This window comes from Callorhinus ursinus, unplaced genomic scaffold (genome assembly GCF_003265705.2).
Source record: "Callorhinus ursinus isolate GAN/ISIS: 27379988/994484 unplaced genomic scaffold, GSC_fseal_2.0 scaffold24, whole genome shotgun sequence".
Classification (NCBI taxonomy): Eukaryota; Metazoa; Chordata; class Mammalia; order Carnivora; family Otariidae; genus Callorhinus; species Callorhinus ursinus.
Window position 1 is genome coordinate 6179249 of NW_027397086.1, and position 23310 is coordinate 6202558.

General features: G+C 41.9%; 1 protein-coding gene across 7 annotated transcripts in view; it reads left to right on the forward strand.

The window, feature by feature from the left end:
- Positions 1–23310, forward strand: part of MAPKAP1 (MAPK associated protein 1) — a 231990-nt gene that overhangs the window by 161305 nt on the left and 47375 nt on the right. For 6 of the 7 annotated variants that reach the window (XM_025888054.2, XM_073905740.1, XM_025888050.2 and 3 more), the window contains one exon: positions 11851–11958. The exons of the other annotated variant lie outside the window; for it this stretch is intronic. In XM_025888054.2, the coding sequence (XP_025743839.1) occupies positions 11851–11958 (108 nt within the window). The remainder of the gene's footprint in view (positions 1–11850; positions 11959–23310) is intronic. 7 annotated transcript variants of the gene reach the window in all.

A 23310-nucleotide genomic window follows, 5' to 3' on the forward strand; every position in this document is an offset into this window, starting at 1 on the left:
TCCAGAGGCAGTGGTACTCATGCAGCTTTGACATGTTGAGTAGGGGAGAGCAAGTACCAGAAAAGTGAAGTAAAGGGAAGATCACTTCAGACAGAGGGACTAGTATGAGCAGAGCACAGAGGGTTGAAACAGCGTGGTTTGGAGGGTATTTCTGGATTACTGTACCATTAGGTGGGAGGCGGGACGGGGAGGGGAATGAGACCGGTGTGGCAGACTCCTAGAGGTTGCAGCCTCTGCTGCAGAATCATACCTCACCCCCCGCCCAGTGAAGCTTGGACAGCAGAAGCAGAGACCCAGACCTAAGATCTGCGCAGTCCTTGGAACAACTCCTAAGAGGGAGGTACTGTTATTATCCCTCTTTTACAGGTGGGGAAGCAAGGCATAGAAAGTTTAAGTAATTTGCCCAGGATCACACAGCTAGTAAGTGGTGGAGCTGGGAATGCAAACCCAAGCAGTCTGGCTCATAACCACTATACCATGCTTTCTCAAATGTTTTGGGGTCAGCAGGGGTTGTAGGGCACTCCCTAGAACACACACACACACCACCGCCACCAACACCCCACCCGAGTTTAGGGCAGAGATCAAATCCGGACCTTCTTCCTACCCTCCAGGCTGCAGAGATGGACTCCGAACACACTGCCTCTTGTCTCAAAGCCTGAGTGGGAGGCATCAGGACTGTCTTAGAAGGAGGTTGAATAGGGCAGACAGAGACAGTATGGAGTCACCCTTTGTTTTCCACAGCCCATCTAGAATCCAGGGGGAGGACAGGGCAGGCATAGTTGTCTAGACCAGGGTGAAAGAGCACCAGTCAGACAGTCTGACCAGTGGTCTGAAGTCATGGCCTCTCTGTGAAAAAACAGGCGCCAGCAGCCTGGCCTCAGATGTTCCAGTCTTCTTTACCTTTACTGCCTTTGGCCAGCTCTGTAAGACTCTGTGGTCCACCCTATGCCTTGACTCTGGACCATGGGAACCCCTGAAGAGGCTCTATGACACTTTTGTTCCTGGGCCTCCAGCTGCTTAGGTGTCTCCCCAGCAGCCACTGAACCGCCCCTGATCTGTGAGAAGCCAGAGATGGTGAGGGGGGCTCCAGAGGACACAGTCCGTAGTCTGATCTAGCTGGAATCACCTCTAAGATTGTTTAACCTCATTTTTTTAAATTGGAATTTTAATGACGGAAGTAATACCTATATATACCCAGTCAAAAATCTGAACCAGATAGAAATCTATAAAGTAAAAAAAGCAAAAGCCTTTGTCTTTGCTACTATCCCATCCGACACACAGAGGTAATTCTAGTTAACACAGTTAACTGTGAGAACAGTTTGGCTGATATCCTTCCAGATTTTGCGTGTGTGTGTGTGTGTGTGTGTGTGTGTATTTGTTGAAAATACACACACACATATAAATGCACATTTATAGCTGGAATTTTACTTTATTAATATGGAGCATACTCTACATTCTGTATCTTTTTTTTTTTTAATTTTATTTATTTGTTTGACAGAGAAATGGAGCCAGAGAGCACAAGCAGAGGGAATGGCAGAAGGAGAGGGAGAAGCAGGTTCTGCACTGAGCAGGGAGCCCAATGCAGGGCTCGATCCCAGGACCCTGGGATCATGACCTGAGCCGAAGGCAGACGCTTAACCATCTGAGCCACCCAGACGTCCCATTCTATAGCTTTTTAAATTTAATAACATATCATGGAAATCTTCCCATGTCTTATTAACTTAGTTTATTTTTTTAACAGCTACATAACATTCCAATGTACAGATATACCGTAATTTATTTAATCGTTTCCTGCTAGAGAATATTTAGACTGTGCAGTTTTTTATTTTAAAACAGTGCTGCAGTGAACATCTTTGAACATACATCATTGTGTACTTGGAGTAATGCTTCTCAGGATAAATTCCTTTGTTGGGTCAAGAGGCAAGGTTGTTCAATTTTAAATGCCACCTTGTTGAGGTCATTCTATTGAACAAAGATTATTGAGCACCTACAAAGAGCCTGTTGCTATGCTGGAGCTCTGGGAATACAGAGTTGGTTTTATTAAAAAGCCCCTCCACCCTCATCCTCAAAGATTTGTAGGAGTTGGGGGGAAACAGTGACAAATAGACAGAAATGCTTCTAATCCAGCATGCTCAATACACTGAGAGAAGCGAGGCCCCAAGGAAGTTGCAGTGAAAGAGCTCTTGATTCTGACAGGGATTCAGGCAGGGCTGCAGAGAGGAGGGGAGATGCCAAAAGGTGTGCCTCCCTACACCTCCCAGGAGCCCATCTGTGAGACTGGGTATTCGAGAAGAAATTTGTTCTAAAGAATTATGATGCTCCTGCATTTTCTCCTACACAAAGAAGGAAATCTCGGCTGTACGCCCTTTCCTTTCCTCCTCTTGGCACCTTCTGATTGATGATTGGAAATGATGGCAATACATAAACTATTTTTCTTTTTATTTTATGACCTGGTAATAGCAGTAACATATTTCCAGTAAATGTTTTCTATCGCAATAAAAAAGTTGTAACAAGACTAGAAATGGGTATAGTTAAACCCTAAAGAAATCATACTTTCAGAACTGTGGATTGAGGCAGTAACTCTGTAAATCATTTAACTTAGAAAAAGGTCCCCCTCTACCCTGAAAAACTCAGGGCAAGCAGCTGGTGTTTACTTTAAGTGCCCATCGGATAGGTGCCTGCTGTGAGGGCTGGGGGAGCCCTCAGTTTGGAGCCCCATAAGACCAACTACTCTCTCTTCCCACCTCGTTTCCCACCCAACACCTTTACTCCTTTTTGAGCCAGTAAATCATCTCAACCTTATAATTCTTTTTTTCAAACCCCAAATCAAGAAGCTTATAGCATGCTCTTTCTGGAATACGGCATAATAGTGTGGCTAAGAGCTTAGGATCTGGAACCACACACCTGGATTCTTGTCCTGGCCGCACTGTGGACACATGACTTAACCACGCCACATTTTTTTTTCCTCCTCTGTAAAATGAGGATTATAATGGGGCCTCCCTCAGAGAGTTTTATGATTCAGAGTGCTAATGCATGTAAAGTGCTTTGTTAGGGTCAGGAAAGTCCTCACTGTTGTATAAAAAAAGGGTAAATTGATGATTTTGTTAAATTTGCATAGCAGTATAACAATCAACATTTATGGAGTGTTTATTATGTCGTAGGCATCGTGTTACACATAATCTTTGCAGTTACTCCACAAAGGTTTAGATCAACTAATGTGCCCAGGTCACATAGCTTGTAAAAAAACCAATATTTTAATCAAGGTCTTTCTGACTCCAAAACCATTGTCTAACTACTGCATGTCCACCTTCTAGGATTAGATACTCAGTGGAAGCAGAGATGGTAAAACTAGTCAAAACTACTCAAAAATAGTTCTGTCTTACACAGTCATTCATGGCCTCCTTTGGCTAATAAAGATTTTGGAGCAGATAGTGTTGAGAAACTATGCTCTGGGAGCTCCAGGGCCAGGCAAAAAAAGAGGCATTTCCTTTCCCTAATTGTAGGCAGTGCAGCCTGCTCCTCAGCTGATCCTTGCCTAGGCCCTGTTACTCTTAAGAGAATGAATGTCTGCTTTTTCTGTTTGTCTGGTATCCTTAACATGCTCTAAGAATTAGGCCCTTCCCAGCCTTTGTCTTTAATTTCTGATTCTAGCTGACACCTTCATTAATGGTCCAGTACAAGCTTTCTGTCAACCTGAAGACTACTGTGTAAAAGTGGTTTTGCTGTCCTATCAATAATGGTCATAATTTCCCCAATACTCTCATCAGCAGTGAATTGAGTCTTGCAGCAAAGAAATGGAAACCCCAGTGCAGTGGTTTTAAAGTGATTTGTCTTGTAGACGGCGTCTTATTTCAGTAAAATCAGGTCAGTGCGGCACTGCTGGGTCAGATGTAAGTCTGATACAAATTACTTGGAGGAAATTGATCATTTGAACGTTAGGTTATTTTTAGCTACTGTAGCTTTTTAATATCTCTTTTTTTTTCTTTATTTACATCTGTTTTAATAAACCTTAACCATCATCATCAGGCAAATTAAATGTCTTCTCAATTTCAGCCAAGCCTGTGATGATATGAAGGAATGCCATCTCCCCACCAGGAAGGCAGGAGCCTTGCCTGCACGGTTTTGGGGTTGGCCACAGTTCTGGCCTTGTTTAAACACTTAAGCCCACTCCTCCTCATCCTCCGGCCACCCCTGTTCTCTGGTTTGTTTATTGCACAGACTGGCCCTTTGACCAGTCTGTTCTTCATTGCTATTGAAAGTTAATGGGGGCAAAATTGCATTCCCAAACATCTGAACCTGAAGTGGCCAGGGCCGAACTTAGTTGATCTCTGGTGATCGGTTCAATTTAGTTACGATTTTTTGCCATTAGGCTGGGGCTGAATGATGGTGATTTGGTTGAGGCCAAATGTCTGAAGAAAATTGGCTCTCTGATAAGAGTGCTGTTATCAGAGGGGGCTCCCTTCTCATTTACATTTAGATGAGTATTGATTATTTATTTACTCAGAGAAGTGAGATTCGTTTCCAATCTTATCTTTCTCGTCTCTGCTTGTCAGCAGAAAGAGAGATAGAGCTCCTGACATCAGGCCAAGATAACAGCACTTTGTAGTAAAGATAAAAGTTGGAATGGGCCTTTTTCTAGTCTTGACTGAAAGGATAAGTTTTTAAAAATTAGAACTGATGGGTCATGCTTTCAAAACCTTTCCTGAAGGTTTTGCAGTTTAACTAGGCAGGAGAATTGGTTTATTGGAACAGCCTTGGTCTTTCTTCTTTTGTAATAGGAATTGTATTTAATTTGATTATATTCGGCTGTTTCACTGAGAGCAAATTGTGTATTGGCTCAGAAGAGGCTAAAGTGTGACCTTATTGTCATGTCAGCTTGTTCCTTTTTTATTATTTAAATTCCAAATTATCCAATCTGAGCCTCAGAGGGAGTATAAGCTACAGTGGCTATCACTTGAATATAATTCAGTGCTTACATTAAGATCAAGCAGAAAATGATTATAGTCTCCCCTAGAGGAAGAGTTATAAGCAATGGCACTGACGCTAAATGCAGACATTTCAGAATAGCTGATGTTGGGTCTGAGCTTTGATATTGACAGCATCAGCTTGTCAGTGGTGGCTTTGGCTCAGGGAGGAACTCAGGATTCCGCCAGCCCCTGCCATAGAGCAGGCGAGGCTTGGCACAGTTTGCCTTGAATGGGCCTCCCTGCCACCAGTCTCCTCCAACCCATTGTCCACAGTGCCATCAGAAGAATCTTACCACAGTGTAAAGCTGATTATGTCACTTCCCTGCTCTGTTAGCATCTGTTACTCACAGACCTTGACCAACAGTCTGGGCCAAGCACCCCAACCCACTTCCCCTCGCACCCCAACAGAATCGAGACCTTTTCCACACTGAATTTCTCTTGGTCCGTGCGGGCTCTTTAGTACCTCCTTGCTTTTGGACATCGTACTCCCTCTGTAGAAATGCAGTATTTCCCCAGCTTCACTGGCTCTGAGTCCTCCTTCAAGCCTATGCTCAGGTGTTTCCACTTCGGGGTAGAGGCAGTTCATTGTTTGCCCCTTCTGTGCTTCCACAGCACCTTATCTAGCCCTACCTAACAGGAGCACTGACTTGGGCCTTTTGGATAATATCTGCTCCTATGTGTCCTGCCACCTCCCCCAGCTTACTTGAGGACAGGAATCACTGATTATTCATCACAGTGGCTGGGTCATTGTTGATGCTCAGGATACGTTTGTTATTCGGATGTCTGGATGGCATTGTAATATTGCCTGTCCTTTGATATTGGTGCTACCCGGGTTGGCTGCGTGACCTTTACTCATCATTCTCAGACTATATTTGTTGAGCCTGAGCCTAGGGAACCTTAGAGTTCCTGGCTGCTCTGAACAAGTCTGTAATCTTATAGCTTAAAAGCAAGCTTGTTTAAATAGATATGCTCCCTCTCCCACCCTGCACCCCTACCTTGGACACACATGAGAAAGGATATGACAGCTGTTTTGATGCCAGCATTCCCTTCCATTGTGTATCTTCACTTAATGGGGCTGTTAGCCTGTTGGGAGTCTTGGCTTAGGGGTCTGCCTGCACCTCATCTCAGCCGGCTCTGTTCCAGCCCGTACTAGCAATCGTAGGTGCCATATGAGCACTGTGCTGAAGGATTCAGGATTGTCTCCAATCCTGAATTTCATCTCCACGGCAGCCTTCTGAGGGAGGTTCTGTTATCCTCATTTCATCTCCACGGCAGCCTTCTGAGGGAGGTTCTGTTATCCTCATTTTACAGATGAGAAAATACGCAGAGGCTATGTAACTTCCCCAGAATGCATGTCTGGCCCTGTCACTCCCTGAAAGGGTGCAAACACCTGGAGTTTTCTGCTCGGAATCCAGCCTTTCCTATTACTGGCTCATACTTCATCTTTTTCTGGCTACAAGAAGCTCTTTCAGATTAAAGCAGCTCTTGAAGCTGGTGAATGGAAAACGATTGACATGAAGGCACGTCCATGGAAGTATTCAACCTTTGACTTCATCATTTTTCTTCAGACAGGTGGTCCTCAAACTTGTTCCGGTGCTCAGCAATAACAGTGATAGCTTAATTCATTTATATCTCACTTCAATCCAAAGAGCATTTGGAATATATACATCCTTATAATAGGATAAAAATACATGAACTGAAAGAACAGGAAAGGAAAAAGAAAATAAAGGTCCAGAGGATTAATTGTCACAGAAATGTGTGCCCAGTCAGCACAGTTGGATCACATGTTTAGTGCTGAGCTTCTTCACAGGCAAAGGAGAAAGGGAAACTATCAGTTAGTTACAAGATTTACGTTAAACTATCTAAGGATACGGAAGAGCAAACCAGTTGCTCCAAGAAAGTGCAGCTTTTTCCTGAGAGTGAGGTCTGAAGGAAGTTTCTCCGAAACTTCAGAAAGAAGATGCAGAGTGATTGAGGCAATGGTCTCTCTCTTTGGGCTTCTGCATTTGCTTCCCACTGGATTTCAACTCTCAGCCGGCTCTAAGCTGTTAAGGAATTGTGTGCTAAAACCTTTGATGTTTCAGTCAAGGATTGAAGGGATAGAGGAAGCTGGACTGACCATGTATGTATCCACTATCCAGCAGATACTTCAGATTTTCTTTGAAACTTATGTGCTGAGATGTTTGCCTCGGGTTTACAAAATCCTATAAAAATCCTGCCTGGGTATTATAACTTGGATCCCTGTCAAAGTGCCCAGAGCACCATTTTGTTCCTAGACCATCCGGTGACATGGTATTACTGCAATAAATACATCATTGGAATGCCCAGACAGGTTTTCCTGTCGCTGCCCAGTAACTGCTTCCCAGAATCTTCCTTTTGTGTCCACATCCACTGCGAAGTAGAGGGCATGTGGCTTCATGCGCAGCTGTGACATTTTAAAACCTCTTTCTAAAGGTGGATGTTGCCTTGAGAACTATGTCCTGTTCAGTGTGAAGGAGACTTTTATCTTTTATATAATCATTTCCTTGGCAAAAATATATTAATAGAAACTGACCTCACAGCTTGTCTTTTTAAAGTGATTTTGGCTGCTCTTTTTTCTTTCCTCCCATGTTAGCTGCCTGAAAATTAAGCATTTGATAGAAACTATAGGTTGATAGATCTAGTAGGTCTGGGTTGTCATAATCTTGATTATCATCACCAGATGTTATATTAAGAACTTGCTATGAGGGAGGTGGTATGATTTGTACGTATTACAGAGTGCAGGCTGGGGCAGCCTGGCTATGAATCCTCATTCCACCACTTCCTACAGAACCTGGAACCCGTTGTTTAGCCTTTGTAAGTCCCAGTTTCTTCCTGTGTGAAATGGGATTCATATTCTTTACATGCTAGGGTGACAAATCAGATGATCTGAATAAAAGGCCTAGCACAGTACCTGGCACACAGTAGTAGGCCCTACCATGTTAGGATCTCTCAGTATTGTTACAGTCCCATGACGAGGCTGTGGTGGATAGCTGACACTTATATAACACTATTAATTATCAGATACTGTTCTAACTGCTTTGTAGCTATTAACTCATCAAATCCTCAGACAGGCCTATGAGGTATCATTATCCCCATTTTACAGATGGAGAAACCGAAAGAGATTGAGTTGCCCCAAAATCATACAGCTAAGTTGATCAGCCAGGACTAGAGCGAGGCAATCTGGCCCCAAGTCCATGCCCTTAACCACCAGGTTATATTGCTTCTCAGACATACCCTGCCTCATCACATGATGTAACCTGAAGTTATCCATCTGACTTTCTCAGGGAAAAATGTGTGCAACCAGTCTTTCTGTGTGAGCTATTTTATCCACTGGGCAAGAATTAGGAGTGAAGTTGATATTTGTAAGAGACAGTTTTCCATTTGGGTTTTGATCTCAAGTCCAGCTTAGCCACCCTATCTTCCCCAAAGTTAAAACCCATCAGTCCTTTGCTAAGCTCAGAAATGGGTTTCCAAGTTGGTCTTTAGCTTTTAGGGAAGAGCAGGGGGAGTACCCAGGGCAGAAAATGACACTGGAAATTTCAATTAATGACAAAACTGGGCACACATAAGAATATTCTTGAGGAAAGATAGAGGCAGTCTTCTGGATGGATGGAAAAATAAGGTGATCTGTCTTCGTAAGGACCCAGGACACAGCCATTGGACAGGATATTTAGTATGTATGGATTTCATTAAAATAAATTATTTCAGATCATTTTCATTTTGAATTTATAGAAACCACAAGTTAAGTGATTCAGAACCCAAATGAAACTACAAATCTCCAAAAATCTATACTTATGGTATAAACTATGGCCTCTTTATAATTGGCCAGTAATTTATATTTGCTAGAGGAAGAAAGGCTTAAAACACAGAGGCTTTAGAGCCTAAGATCCTTGGGTTTTATTTCCCCTGTCCTACTTCCTACCTTTGTGATCTTGGCCAAGTTACTTCACCCTGCCAACCTTTAGGGTCCCAATCTGTGAAATGGGAATGATAGTATCTGCCTCTTAGAGTTGTTGTGAGCATACACTAGGGTAACATGTAGAATGCTTGGCATATAATGACCATTCGGTAAGTGAGAGTCATCATCGTATTAGGCTTCAAGGAGAAAATCCTAGAGCTACTTTCGTGAAACAAACTATTTTAATAGAAATATCTGCAAGACCCAAGAAACAAGAGAGTGAATGTTGAATGATGGCAGTTAATGGCTTTGAGAGTGGTGCAGGGGCTCATCATGTTTAAGGATAAGGAACCCTTCCTCATACTCCCTGCCTCCCCTGGTTTCCCTCATCGTGTTTCCTAGGCAGCCACAGAGACTGGAAGGAAAGAGTGCAAAGGAGACCAGCCTGATACACACCCCGATGCAGCCAGGCCTTGGCTCCCAGCGATCAGGAAAGTGGTGGCTTATTTACAGTCCAGCTGTCAGGTAGGCAGACAGCTTGAGAAGCCCAGCCCCCGTACACTGTGCTCAGAGTCAGACTAAGCAAGCCTAGGTTGTAGGGTTACTTAAGATGCAAATAGCAATCTACATAAACAGGTAAATGTCTGGTTTTGATTAAATTATCACATGTGAAAGACCCATTACAGAAGCTACAATGTGAGATAATTATGGGATCCTCAGAAAAATGGCATAGTAATAGAAATCAGGGACTTGTAAGTATATATGATGTATTTTAAATTGTAAGAGTAGCCTTTATTTATTATAGGAAATGTGAAAAGTACAGAAAAACACTAAGGAAAAATAAAAACACTTATTATCCCACCATCCAGTATAAGCACTATTCACATATTGGAAATAACCTTGCGGTCTTTTTTTCCCCTGTGACGTTACACATATTTTGTCACAATTGCAATCTTCCTACACGTATTGTGTTATAATTTGCTGTTTTTTTTCATAAAGTAGCATACTATAAACATGTTTTATAAAATTAAGTATTTTTGCAGCATCACTTTTAATATCTTTATGGTTTTTCACAATATTTTGTTTAACCAGTCCCCTGTTGTTATATTTAGGGTGTTCCCAAATTTTGGCCATCATAAAAAAGTGAATTATTATTGCTAAACTTTGTACCCAATTTCATTGTAAATTCACAGAGGTGGATGTCAGTGTCTGGCACACTGTGTTGCTGGGAGGTACTGGGGGTGGGGCAGTCCAAGATAGTTTAACAGGCCAGTGTCTTAGAAATCAGCTCTCTAGGTTCAGCGGTGACTCCCTTCCCCTAATGGGCTTGAAGAGGCCCACAGCTATGAAAGGTGGGTGCTGGGAGGGGAAAGGAAGGTAAGGAGAGGGTACATAGGAATCTACTCACCAGTTAAGTTTTCTGAAAGTTCAGCTGGGCATGGTTTTTCTGTGATTACTTTCCCCCAGTGAGTGTGGAGGCATCAGCAATCAGCAGCAAACATGCCTGGTAATTGAAAAATGTCAGTGATAGGTGACAGACATCGGAGACCTTTATTTGCTAAATATTTTTGAAATGAAAATTTAACTGTATATAATGTTGAAATACAGTACCCTCATGACCTGAACATAGTGTATTAGAGTTTATGTGAATTGTGTAGGCTTCTGAGTATGTATTTTATTTGTGTGAACAGTTAGATAAGTGTTTTGAGCATTGTTGACTTAGTAAAAGTTTAAGAGCTACAAGTAGTGTACAAAAGACTCAATGTGTGTAAGAACTCTGAGACTTGCTAATGACATACCAGTTAGAGAAAAGATAGACTAGCCCATGAAACTGACATGACACGACAGTGCTGTCGATGAACGTAGTGCATAGCGGAGGAGAATGACACGGAGGAGGTGAGTGAAATGCCTCCAACTAGTGAAGGAGTAGTGCTGGATGTGAATGACAAGCTGACAACAGCTGAAGAACATATCTAAAAATATGTGTTCCGCCTGGGAGCCCCAAAGGCCTCTGATGCTTTCCTCAGATCTCTTACAGCTCCCCTCTGTCTGACCAAACACGCCTTTCATAGTCAAAGTAATAAGACAGTTTCTTACGCCTCTAATCTTTTCAATAACCATTAACAACAGGAGCAGTCTTTTGAATCTGATCATTGGACCTGTTAGGTGTTATCTGAGAACAAGATTGTCATTTGGCTTGACAAAGAAATACATGAATAAATGTATAAAAGGCCCCAGTGTTTTATTAAGATCTGCTAGAACCCCCTGTGTGACACAGGCTAGCTAGTATTCCTGGTTTTCAGTATTATTGAACCCGTGTCTTTGTGTTTTCATGAATGTTTCAACAAAAACATGAATCAGCAGCTACTGTCTATTACATAACCCAGAAATCAGAGTTGTTTTTTTTTTTATCTCATCTGCTTTTTAAATTTTTAAAAAATTTTGGGCTGTCGTCATATTAGCATTCTAAACATACTTTATTCCTGCTTATAATTGATTATTCATTATTATATAATGATTATTAATAAGTACTTCTATAGGAGTGCCTCCTATGAGGCAGGTGCCTTGCTAAGTATTTTCCCTGTATCATCTGTAAACTTCACAATAATCCTTAAGGTATAAGTATTCCCCCATTACATATTAGGAAACAGAGCCTTGGAGAGGGTAGGTTATTTGCTCATATCTGAGAAACCATGTAGCCATGTTGTGATTCCAAGTCAGGCCACCTCTCACTTTGTTTGGGGGAGCTGAGCAAAAACGGAGCTGATAATAGAACAAACAAGTGTGTAAAACCCTGTGGGAAAAAACCCAAACTCTTCCATCTTGGATAGCTAGACCACCTCAGACAGACTTCAGCAGTTTGCCTAATGCTTTATCAGCTTTTCGCCAGTATGTGGTGTTTTTTCAATGTTAAATTCATTGTTTCAGACTTCCTCCCCTCCTCCTGCCCCTTTGATCTTCCAGGCCCTCAGTACCGCCTGGAGAAGCAGAGCGAGCCCAATGTCGCCGTGGACCTGGAGAGCACTTTGGAGAGCCAGAGCGCATGGGAGTTCTGCTTGGTCCGAGAGAACAGTACGTTGGCCTCCTCGCTCCATGCCCGCTTTGTCCATTGCAAACATGCTTAGGAGTCCTGTGTTTGGGAACACTCACTGGTCTGGCTTCTCTAGGCAGATTTGAAATGACTTTGTTTTCCAAGGCAGATCTCAGCCTTGTGCCAAAAGTGTGTCCCAAAGTGAAATGATTGATTTTACGCATTTTGGTAAAAAGTCTGCATCCTGTTTAGCACTGTGTGATTAATATTTTTCTGTTAAGCTGTATCTTCCTAAGTCAGGAGCAGCCCTGGAAACAGCTTAGAAATAAATATGAGGCCTTTCTGAGGCAAAGACTATTTTGTATATAAAACAACTGGCCCTGTCAGTATCACTGTTCAGACTTCTAGTTTTAGAAAATTCTGTTTGCATACTCCTTAGCAGGAGGCAGTGTAGTGGTTCCTAGAGCTATGCTGTAAGCCTTTTTGAAACTTCAGTTAATTTCTTCTTTAGTTTCCGTGTTGTGAATCTTTACCACTCCCTCCTCTGTACTCCCACTGCCTCAAGGGACAAGGACGTGAAAACTGAGATTATGGCAGCCAACTCTCCACTGTCATTCCTGCTTTGGGTCATTTACACAGGCTATTTCTTCTGTGAGGAACACACTTTCCCCCACTCCAGTTAACTGTTTCTCATCTTTTGTCTCAATTCAAATGTCACATCTTCAAAGAGGCCACCTATGATCCCCCCACTTCCCTCACCTAAACCTGATCCGTTCCTCACTTGCATACCCTGTTCTATTCTGTCATAGAGCATACTACTTTTTCTTCATTAGATATATTTCTGCTTATAATTTTATGTTTCTCTCAGTGATCAGTTGATGTCTGTCTCCCCCACTTTGTCAGGTCTGTGAGGGTATCCTTGACCCATAAAGGTTGTCCCTCATTATTTCAGCAAATATTCACTCATCATCCACTACAAGCCAGTACTGAAGGAGCTTAGTAAATATAGATTGAATGAGTGAATGAATGGCAATTTTTAGTCATGCCACTGATCCTCTAAGCAAGACCAGCTTGCTATTCATTGACCACAGGTCCTGACAGCCTCTGCTGGAGAGGCATGCACAAATTTCACCAGGATGGTGAAACATGATCTTTGCATTTAGCAACAGATTCTCAAAGGCAGAAGGTTGGTATCCCCACAGTTGGCAGCCAGTTATAAGTATCTTATATAAATATACAAGGAAATAAAAATCAATTGGATTCCCAAGTGGTACAAAAATTCACATAAGTGGTAAACAAAAAAATGTTTATCCCTATCAACAATATAAGATAAAAACATTTTAAAGCAACAGTGGAATACTTTTCACCTGTCAAATAAGCTGGATATTTGAAAAAGAGTCCTTATTGTGGGGGAGAAATAGGCATATTCAAACACCAGTGACTAGTGCAAGTTAATGTAACTGCGAAAGTATCAAGAGACCTAAAAATGTTTTCCCCAGCATTTCTGCTTTTAGAAATCTGTCTTAAGGAGAAAAAAAAATCTGAAATGCAATAAATATATATGTATAATGATAGTTGTAAGATATTCATATTATCTGACACTGGAAGCCTAGTTAGATAACTTAAGGTGTATCCCTATATTGGAAAACTGTGCAGAGCACATCACCTTTTGGTAAAGGCAGACCAAGTAATTTGAACAAATTCTCCCACTGAAGGTAACTTAAAAAGCTAATTAAAATACACAAATCATCACCCTAAAGTCATCAGAAAGCACAAGATAGAAAATAATTTAATGGCCTATATGTGGGAGAAGATTGAACCAAAAGAACTAAGATCAATACCTAGGAACAATTTTACCCTGACATCATCCGAGTTTGAGGGCTGCTGTATTTAAAGGAGATTTCATAGCATTCAAATTCATATATTACAAATGAAGAAAGTCTAAAAAGTAATAAGCTAAGCATTCAGCTCAAGAAATTAGAAAAGAAACCAAATAAAGAAACATCAAGAGAATAATAGGAAGGAAGCAATAGAAAGAGCATAAATTAAGGAAGTAGAAGATTTAGGGACATCAAAAACAAAAATTAGTTCTTGGAAAACATTAATAAATTACTAAACCTCTGATGAAATAGATCAAAGACAAGGAAGAGAAATAACAGAAACAAATGGTAACAAAAAGGAGGTATACTTTTTATTATCAAGGATCTGCAGTTATTAAACAGGTAATATGAAATTATTTTGAAAACCTCCATACCAAAAATTGTGAAAATGTAGATGAAAAGGACAAATTCCTTAAAAAAAAAAAACTCAACTTACCAAAATTGACACAAGAAGAAAGAGAAAACTTGAGTATACCCATAACTGTTTTGAAAATTGAGATCACAGTTAAAAACCTTCCCACAAAGAAAAATCAGGCCCAAATGATTTCACTGGCTACTTGTACCAAACACCTAAGGAAGAAATAACTCCAGTCTTACATCAGCTGTTCCAAAGAATAGAAAAAGAAGTGACATTCTCCAATTCATTTTAAGAGACTATCTTAGTCTTGTTTACCAAACCCTAATAAAAACTATGTAACACAGAAAACTTAAATAGATATAAATATCCTAAAGAAAATATTAAACTGAATCCAGTATTATATTAAGAGAATAATATAGGAGTCCCAAGTTGGGTTTATTCAGAAGAGTACTAACCTTGTACTCTTCTGAATGTGTGACATTAGGAAAACCCAGTCAAGGGGTGCCTGGATGGCTCAGTCGGTTGAGCATCCGACTCTTGATCACGACTCAGGTCTTGATCTCACAGTTGTGAGTTCGAGCCATGCACTGGGCATGGCGCCCACTTTTAAAAAAAAAAAAAAGTCAAGATAATTTGCCACAATAACAGGTTAAAAGGATAATCATCTGAGGAGATGTAGAATGTTATTCAGCTCTTACAAGTTTTGTTTACCGAGAGTTTTCACAATGGGAGAAACAACTTTTGGTGTGATATTAAGGAGGAAAAATATCAAGGATACAAAATAACACATATGGACTAATATCTACTATGTAAAAACAAACCAAAAAGAATAGAAGGAAAATGACAAAATATTAATAGTGGTTGTCTCTGGTTGGCAAGATTCTGGGTAATTAATTTTCCTTCCTCTTTATACTTATAGTTTCCAGAGTTTCCATAATGAGCATGCATGACTTTCTGAGAAGAAGTAAACAAGCAATAAAGTTAAGTTCAGACAGATAAGGATTACATAAAAGAGTAGCTCTTGGGGCACCTGGGTGACTCAGTCAGTTAAGTGTCTGCCTTTGGCTCAGGTCATGATCCAGGGACCTGGGATGGAGCCCCGCATCGGGCTCTCTCTTCATCAGGGAGTCTGTATCTCCCTCTCCCTCTGCCCCTCCCCCCTGCTCGTGCTTTTTCTCTTATGCTCTTTCTCTCTTTGTCAAATAAATAAATCTTAAAAATAAATAAATAAAAAAGAGTAGCTCTTAGTTTAACAATCCTTATGACACTTGAAATCTAAAACCATGTATAATATTACACCATGGGACATCAAAGGGAGAATTTATAACAACACACCCCTTTGTAACTTGCTTATCTGTTTTTTTGTTTGGTTTTTTTTTTTGCCTGATTTAAGTGGGTAATCCCTCCCTCCCTGTCATTTTCTTTCATTCTTTAAGGAATTCCAGTTGTCTCACTCTGAGTTAAAATCATTATATTCGTGGGGCACCTGGGTGGCTAAGTCATTAAGCGTCTGCCTTCAGCTCAGATCATGATCCCAGGGTCCTGGGATCGAGCACCACATTAGGCTCCCTGCTCAGCGGGAAGCCTGCTTCTCCCTCTCCCACTCCCCCTGTTTGTGTTCCCTCTCTCGCTGTGTCTCTCTCTGTCAAATAAATAAATTAAAAATATTTATTAAATAAATAAAAAATATTTATTAAAAATAAATAAAAAATAAAATCATTGTATTCATAAAGGAAGCCCTTACCAGCATTTACAAAGGGCACAAGGCAGTCAGTGGTTTGGAATCAGTGGAATATTATAACTAATATTCGTAAAATGGAAGTAAATTATAAAAGCAGTTTATTCCTTTTCTAGAGAAGGTTTTTTAATATTTTGTTTAATTTTAAGTAGAAATTCCAATGAAACAAATACTCTTCTCCCACAGCTACATATTAAGAAGCTGGACTGAGACAAAATATTTCAGAATTCCCACAGCTACATATTAAGAAGCTGGACTGAGACAAAATATTTCAGAATAGAAGTTTTTGTTTATTTGTTTCTATTGGTATGTTTGATCAGGACAGGCTTGCTGTCCATAAAGCCATTTTAGTGGTGAACTAAATTATGAGCATCTATTATGCAGTGTTAAGAGACTATGCTGTTGAGCCAGATTACCTAGGTTCACATTCTGGCCGTGTCACTTACTGGCTGTGTGACCCTGGACAACTTGCTTAACCTCTCTTGGGTAGTTTATCTTTCTTCCTAAGGTTGACGGGATTCAGTAAGTTTTAATAATCATAAAGCTCTTAGAATGGTGCCTGGCACATAATAAACACTCAATAAATGTTAACTATAATTAATAGATAAAACAGCATTCTGTAGCTGACGGAGCAGATGGGCACAGATGTGGAGGTCTGGAATCATAGACCTCCTCAAGGAGGAGGCCCTCAAGGAGATGTGTGATGAGGGGAGGAACTGATACAGAATGGAGGGAGGAAGGGTAGTGGAGGGCAGGCAAGTCTGTAAGTCTGTGTCATAAGACCAGAGAACTTAGAAGCAGGGTACTTGGGTGCCTGGGTGGCTCAGTCGTTAAGCGTCCGCCTTCGGCTCAGGTCAAGCCCCGCATCGGGCTCCCTGCTCAGCGGGAAGCCTGCTTCTCCCTCTCCCACTCCTCCTGCTTGTGTTCCCTCTCTTGCTGTCTCTCTTTCTCTCTCTCCATCAAATAAATAAATAAAGTCTTAAAAAAAAAAAAAGCAGGGTATTTCTACTCTTTCTTGTCCCAGAAGAGATGTATACATGTATACCTTATAAGTAAAACCATTTGATTGAGCACACTGCCACAAGGGTGGATGTAAGCCTTTCCGTTTTTCTTCCAAGGAGGGATGATCTAACTTTTTATACCAACCACATCAAAAGATGTTTCATAAATTACTTATTCAGGCCTTCTATTGTAAGGCATTGTACTAGACATTTTGCAAACACTCTCATAATTTTCACAACTACCCTAACAAGATACCTTTCCAATTGTGGAGAGAGGTTGTGACTTGTGCAAAGTTAGCTAGCCAGTGATAGAACCAGAATTCTAGGTCAGCTGTCTGATTCCAAAGCCCACCCTGAGATTGCTGATAAAATAAACTAAATTTTCAATCCTAAGAATTGTGATGACAATTGTCTTATACACTATGAGAGAGAAGCTTGCTAATGAAGCTGATATGACAAGAGTTTCTGCCTAGGGACTGAGAGCTAACATTTGTGCTTGGATCTTGGCCTAAATAAGAAAATGACAAGCCAAAGTCCTTGAGCTTTCCAGTTTGGATTCTTGTCTGATAATCTACTATATCCTTCAGCCAACTGTCTGCCAGAAGCTGGAATAAGACCAGAAGGAGGCCTGAGTACATTATGGAGAGGATGTAATGGTAGAAGACTTCCATTCTTGTCCAAGCATCTATATAAATCCTGGCACCTAACTGAGCCTCACTCTCCTTTTGTGCCAAATGTTGCCAGTGACCTTTTCTCTTACCCACTGATCATATGTAGGTAGCCCACCCAGGTCCTTAGAAGAAAAATGCAGCACGAAGCAACTTATTCTTTGCACAACTTTAAAAGAGAAACTCGGGAATTTTCCTTCATCAGGAAAGCAGGCCTGAAATTAAACTGGCTTCATGGAGTACCAAGAAAATGTCAGACACTGTGTCTTTACTGTTTGATCACTCAAGAGTCTGTCCTTGTCGCGTAGTGCTTTAAAAGTTATACCTCCGCAGCCTCTAATGTCAGACAAATCATGTCATTTCTCTGAGCCTCACTTTTCCTCTGTAAATGGAGGTGGTTGAATCTATTTCACAAGGGTTTTTTGAGGATTAAATGAGATACAAGTTCTGTCATTGTAATGACCTTTTAGGCCACTGTGCTCATCATCTTTATTTTATAGAAGAAACTGAGGCTTTAAGGGGTGATTTGCACATGATTGCATGAATAATAATTGGGGGTGGGAAGCTGGAAAACTGTATCTTGTGTCCAGTAATTCTAGTGCAACGGTTGAATCTAAAGATTTTATTTATTCATCTGAGACAGAGATACAGAGAGAGAGAGAGAGCATGAGCAGGGAGAGAGGCAGAGGGAGAGGGAGAAGCAGGCTCCTCACTGAACCAGGAGACCGATGTGGGGCTTGATTTCAGGACCCTGGGATCATGACCTGAGCCGAAGGCAGACGCTTAACCATCTGAGCCACCCAGGCACCCCTGATTATTTTATTTTCTAACTAGAAGTTGCCATACAAAGAGGCTTTGGTTGTTCTCTAGACGTCACGTCAACCTCCTTTGATCTCCTTTCCTTTTCGAGGAGATCTTCCATTATTTCAATGACTGAAATCCTCAGTTTCCTTAATTTCAAGGTATTTTGAGGAAGGCCTCAGCTCAAGGTGGACAGTCACCTAGATAAGTGGACTGTGGGAGGGGAGAGTATCTCTGGGTCTCAGTCTGTAGGAGACCTCTTCCAGCTCCTTTAGATCCCCCTTGAAGACCAGAGGAGGAGGCAGCTTCTGTACTCAGGAAGTACTTACCTCAGTCTGATCACTGATTCCACTGGATGGATTGACCCATCCCCCCACTCTGGACTGTGACCACCCTCACCCCTCCCCAGGGCAGGGACCATCCGGGTGCCTGTGGCCAGGTATGGTTCATTACCCTGGAGAGAGTGAGCCTCCCAAGTCCCTGGCATCAGCAGGCTTCTCATAGGGCTCCAGGGGACGAGTACATGATACTTTTAAATACAATTTGGGATTTGGATGAGCGTCTACACCCATATGTTTCTTCATGGATGTACTTGGGCTCCCCCCCCCCCCAACAAGGCCTCCCACCCCCCAGTACTACTAAATAAAAGGGAAGGCAGGAAGCAACCATAGGCAGTGAATGACTCTTTGCTAATCCCGATGTGTTTCTAGTTCCTCTTCACGATGCTTATTCATAGTGGGCTGATCCCTTCTCCTGTGTGTGCTCTGTCCCAGCCCTGGAGACTCCCTGGTGGTTCCATTTGGCTTCTGGAGGCATTCTTCAGCTATAGATTACTAATCTCTCCAATTTCTATCATGTGACTTAAATACCAAGGCTTTACGCCTCTTTTATTATATAGCACAACAGCAGTCTTCAAATGCAAAAGAAAATGTGATCGTGCAAATAAACTCTATTTACAAATAGAAATGACCTGTGGTCTTCATGGTTTGAATTTTAGGTTGAAATACTGCCAAAAGCCACTTATGTGTCTGACTTTGGGGTGGGGGGAGTGTTCACTATGAGGAATTTTTATACAGGTGAAGATTTTTTCCATATAGATACGGGTAACAGCTCCCTGCTTTGCTGCATGCTAACAGAATTTAAATGAAACAGAAATATTGTCCCCGATGTAAGAATACCTGTGTGTTTGCGCCTCTTGCTTTCTGGTTAATGTGGACTGGTTGGTAATGTGTTGTAGTGGACAAGGCAAGGTGTTTGCTGGCATTGTGTAACCTTAGGCAAGTCTTCTGTGAACTTCATTTTCCCATCTGTAAAATGTGAAGGTAATCCCTATCCTGTAGGGCTGTTAGGAGGATTAAATGAGATTGTGTGTACTAAGAGCACATAGTGATGTGTATGCACAATGCAAGTGTTGGCCAACCCCAGTATTTGTCTGTCTGTGTGCCTGAGACACAGGACACGCACCTGTGCCCAGACACCACAGCTAGTCTGTGCATGTGTGTGGTGGCCTTTTCCCTCTCTGTTATTCCTGTTTTCCCACTAGCTCTTAGACTTCCCACAAGCCCCTTTTGGCAATGGCCAGCACCAAGGGTAGGTGGTACCTTGGCCAAAACCAGTGCTGACCTGTACCAGAGACAAACTTGTGCCCTGTCCACACCTCCTTCTTCAGTAATGAATGTCTGAATTGTACTCTGTGGGCTGAAAAATTCCACATGAATTGCATTTTCCGCTCTCCCCCTTTCTTGAAAGTTCCCCCCTTTTCATTTTATCATTAGGTAGTAATTAGTATTCAAGGGAAATTGGTCTTAATATATTGAAATTGGTTAAGTGCATTTAGACCTGTACCACAGCCAATGTCTTATTGGAAAATGTAATTGGGGACTCTGTGTATGTAATTAATTGAATTACAATTAAGAACTTTCATTAAGCGATACACTGGTACATTAGAGCAGTAAGGAAACGTTTGACGAGCCACAAACCCTGTATGGGCTCTAAGTGAGGGCATAGGGATTTGCATCCCTCTGGTAGGCTCCTGGCCCCAGAATCCACCCTGCAGCCCCTGACTAATGGTTTGGTCATGCATCAGGTGACATTTCTTCAGTGATTCCCTGATGGGAGGTAGGGTACTTCTAGCTTGTGTGCCCTCAGTCTCTGACTCCAGAGTCAGAGAGAGAGAGAGATGCCTGTGTTGATCAAATATTACAGTTCTTAGGTATTTTGTCATGTAAATTGTCAAAAATGCCCAGCCTCCTTTTACTGTGTTTTCAACAGTAACAAAGATACACTGGAGGAAGAGAAAATGATGGGAATTCTGTCATCAGCCTAACTTCTGAGCAAACCTGTAATGAACCAATGGCCCAGACCCTTGGATGGTCATGCTTTATCCTCTAAAAGGTGGTTGGTTTCATTCTTGGCACACATTGGTTTATTCATCCCCTAAACATTGATGGTGTCCTCCTCTAGGCCAGTCACTGTGCTTAGAGGGTAGAGAGGAGCCCCACATTGTGGAGCCCAGGTTGTGGTAGGTGCTACAAAGGGTATAAAAGAGTAGCTAGCAGGTGACTGGAGCTGGTGAGAGGAGGAGAAAGCTTTCTTGAGGAAGAAGAGAAAGGAATTAAGTCAGTAAGTGAAGAATGTTCCAGTCCAAGGGACTGCTCATCTGAAGGCCTTGAGAAGGAGCTTGACCTGTTTGAGAAGGAATGAAGTGGAGTGAAATGAGCAAGGGTGAGAGTGCTGGAAGTTAAGACTGAGGGATGTGCAGCATCTAGAAAGCAGAGCCTAAAGGCCCTGGTTCTGTGTTCTGCTCTTTTTAGAAATTCTACAAACCGGAAACTTTCTTTCTGATCACCTCATAAAACAAGATTACCCTGATTTATTGAGGGTCTGAATTCTCCCTGTGGAAAGGCTCTGACTCCAAGAGTTTAATCAATTAGACCCTGACAGCAAGGATCCCTACCCTGGTTGTAGCATGGAACATTCAGTGAAGGGCATATCCTACTGTGTGATCCTGACGGCTTTGGCGAGATTACTGCAGACAGCATGCATGCGTGCATGTGTGTGTTATAGTATATCACCTATTGATTATTTTTTAGAGACCAGCAAAAATGACTAGTAGCCAAAGGGAAGTGTTTAATAGAAGAGAAGTTTGGGGCTTATGGGGCTTTAGGGACTTAAAAGGCCTTTGGAAAAAAAAAGATGTGATGGATGTACAAAGCAAAGGGAGAGTTGTTTTCTTTGACTCACTTATGCAGCCAGCTTTGAGTCTTACAGAAAGAATGAAGAGAGTTAGGTTTTATCCCTGATTCTTTGTTCTAGCAAGGCCAGGCATGATTGTGTTCTCCTTAGATACTGTTATGGACCATGGATTTGGACACTCAAGCCCTTCTAAGGAACATTTTTACCCAAAGGGTTATGTGGTGATTAAGGGCACATTTTGGAATTAGACAGACGTGGGTTCAGTTCCTAGCTCTAGCCTTTGCTACTTGTATGGCTGTTCTAGCAGGATGACATTCTAAGTCTCGTTTTTCTCACCTATAAAAAAGGGGATAATAATTGGCAACAAAAGGCATTGGGAAAATTAAATGAGATAGCATATCTAAAATGCTGAGCATGGTGTCTGGCATATGGTAAACCCTCAATAAATGTTAGCTGCTCCTGTAGTTGTTGTTGAAGCAGGATCCCAGTCTGGTGGGTTGTCCGAATGGAAAACTAGGAATGGTGTATTAGGTTCTATTAACCGAGGTAAATAGAGGGATGATGTATGAACTTGGTACTGTTATGGTTAACCTGTGTTGCATCAAACTTCATTCATGCCACCAACAGCATTTATTGAACATCTACTATGTGCTCTGTAGGATAGAATGTTCCTGCCCTCAAAGGAGCTCATTGTCTAGAAGGGGAGAACAGATGTTTTTCACACTTATCATTAGAGCCTTCAGAACTACAGGGTTTCAGGAGAGGGATCAGGGAAGATTCTAGACTAGACCTTGGAGTGTATACATTTTAAAGAGTGGGAAGGACATTCTGGCCAAATGGTATAACCTGAGCAAAGTCCAGTTTAGCTGAAGCAGGGATTGTTCTATGTGGGGAATAGCAACAAGGTGTCGAGATAGAGCAGGGCAGGGGTGCCTGGCTGGCTCAGTCGATGGAGCGTGTGACTCTTGATCTTGGGGTTGTGAGTTCAAGCCCCATGTTGGAGGAGAAAAAAGGAGTAGGGCAGAAGATGGTTTATTTCCTATTTATTTATTTATTTATGATTTATTTTTTGAGACACAGGGGAGGGGGAGCATGCCCATGGTGGGGTGGGGAGGACAGAGGGAGAAGGAGAGAGAATCCTCAGGCAGACTCCCTGCTCAGAACGGAGCCTGATGTGGGTCTCGATCCCAGGACCTGAGATCATGACCTGAGCTGAAATCAGGAGCCGACCCTTAACCAACTAAGCCACGTAAGTGCCCCTGTTTCCTCTTCATTTAGTTGGTTATTTGTACAGCAGTATTTTACTCTGTGCCAGGCCCTGACATGGATACTGGATACTGTCTCTGCCTTTGAAGAATTTATCCCCCTCCACCTCTGGACCGTTTTATTTTCCACTATTCCCCTTCACACACTCTTTGCTCCAACCCAATGCAAACACTTGCTGTTCCCTATATATGTGCTCACACTTTATGGATTTCATGTTTTTCCCATACTACTCCCTCTGTGGGCTGCCTGTCCCCTTTCCATTGTGTGGGAATCCTGCCATCCTCCTGTGTTCTTGAAGCATTCGCATAGTCCCACATCTGTGGTTGGTGCGGGGTGACTATTTGTGAACCTGCTAGGATCAGTCAACCTCATCATCGAGCTTTTAAAGGGGAGGATGTAAAAAGGCCATTGTCTTCTGGTTGAGTTCTAGAGTTAGCTTAGATCTTTTCGGAGAAGGGAGATTGAAGTTGCTTTAACTTAGAACTA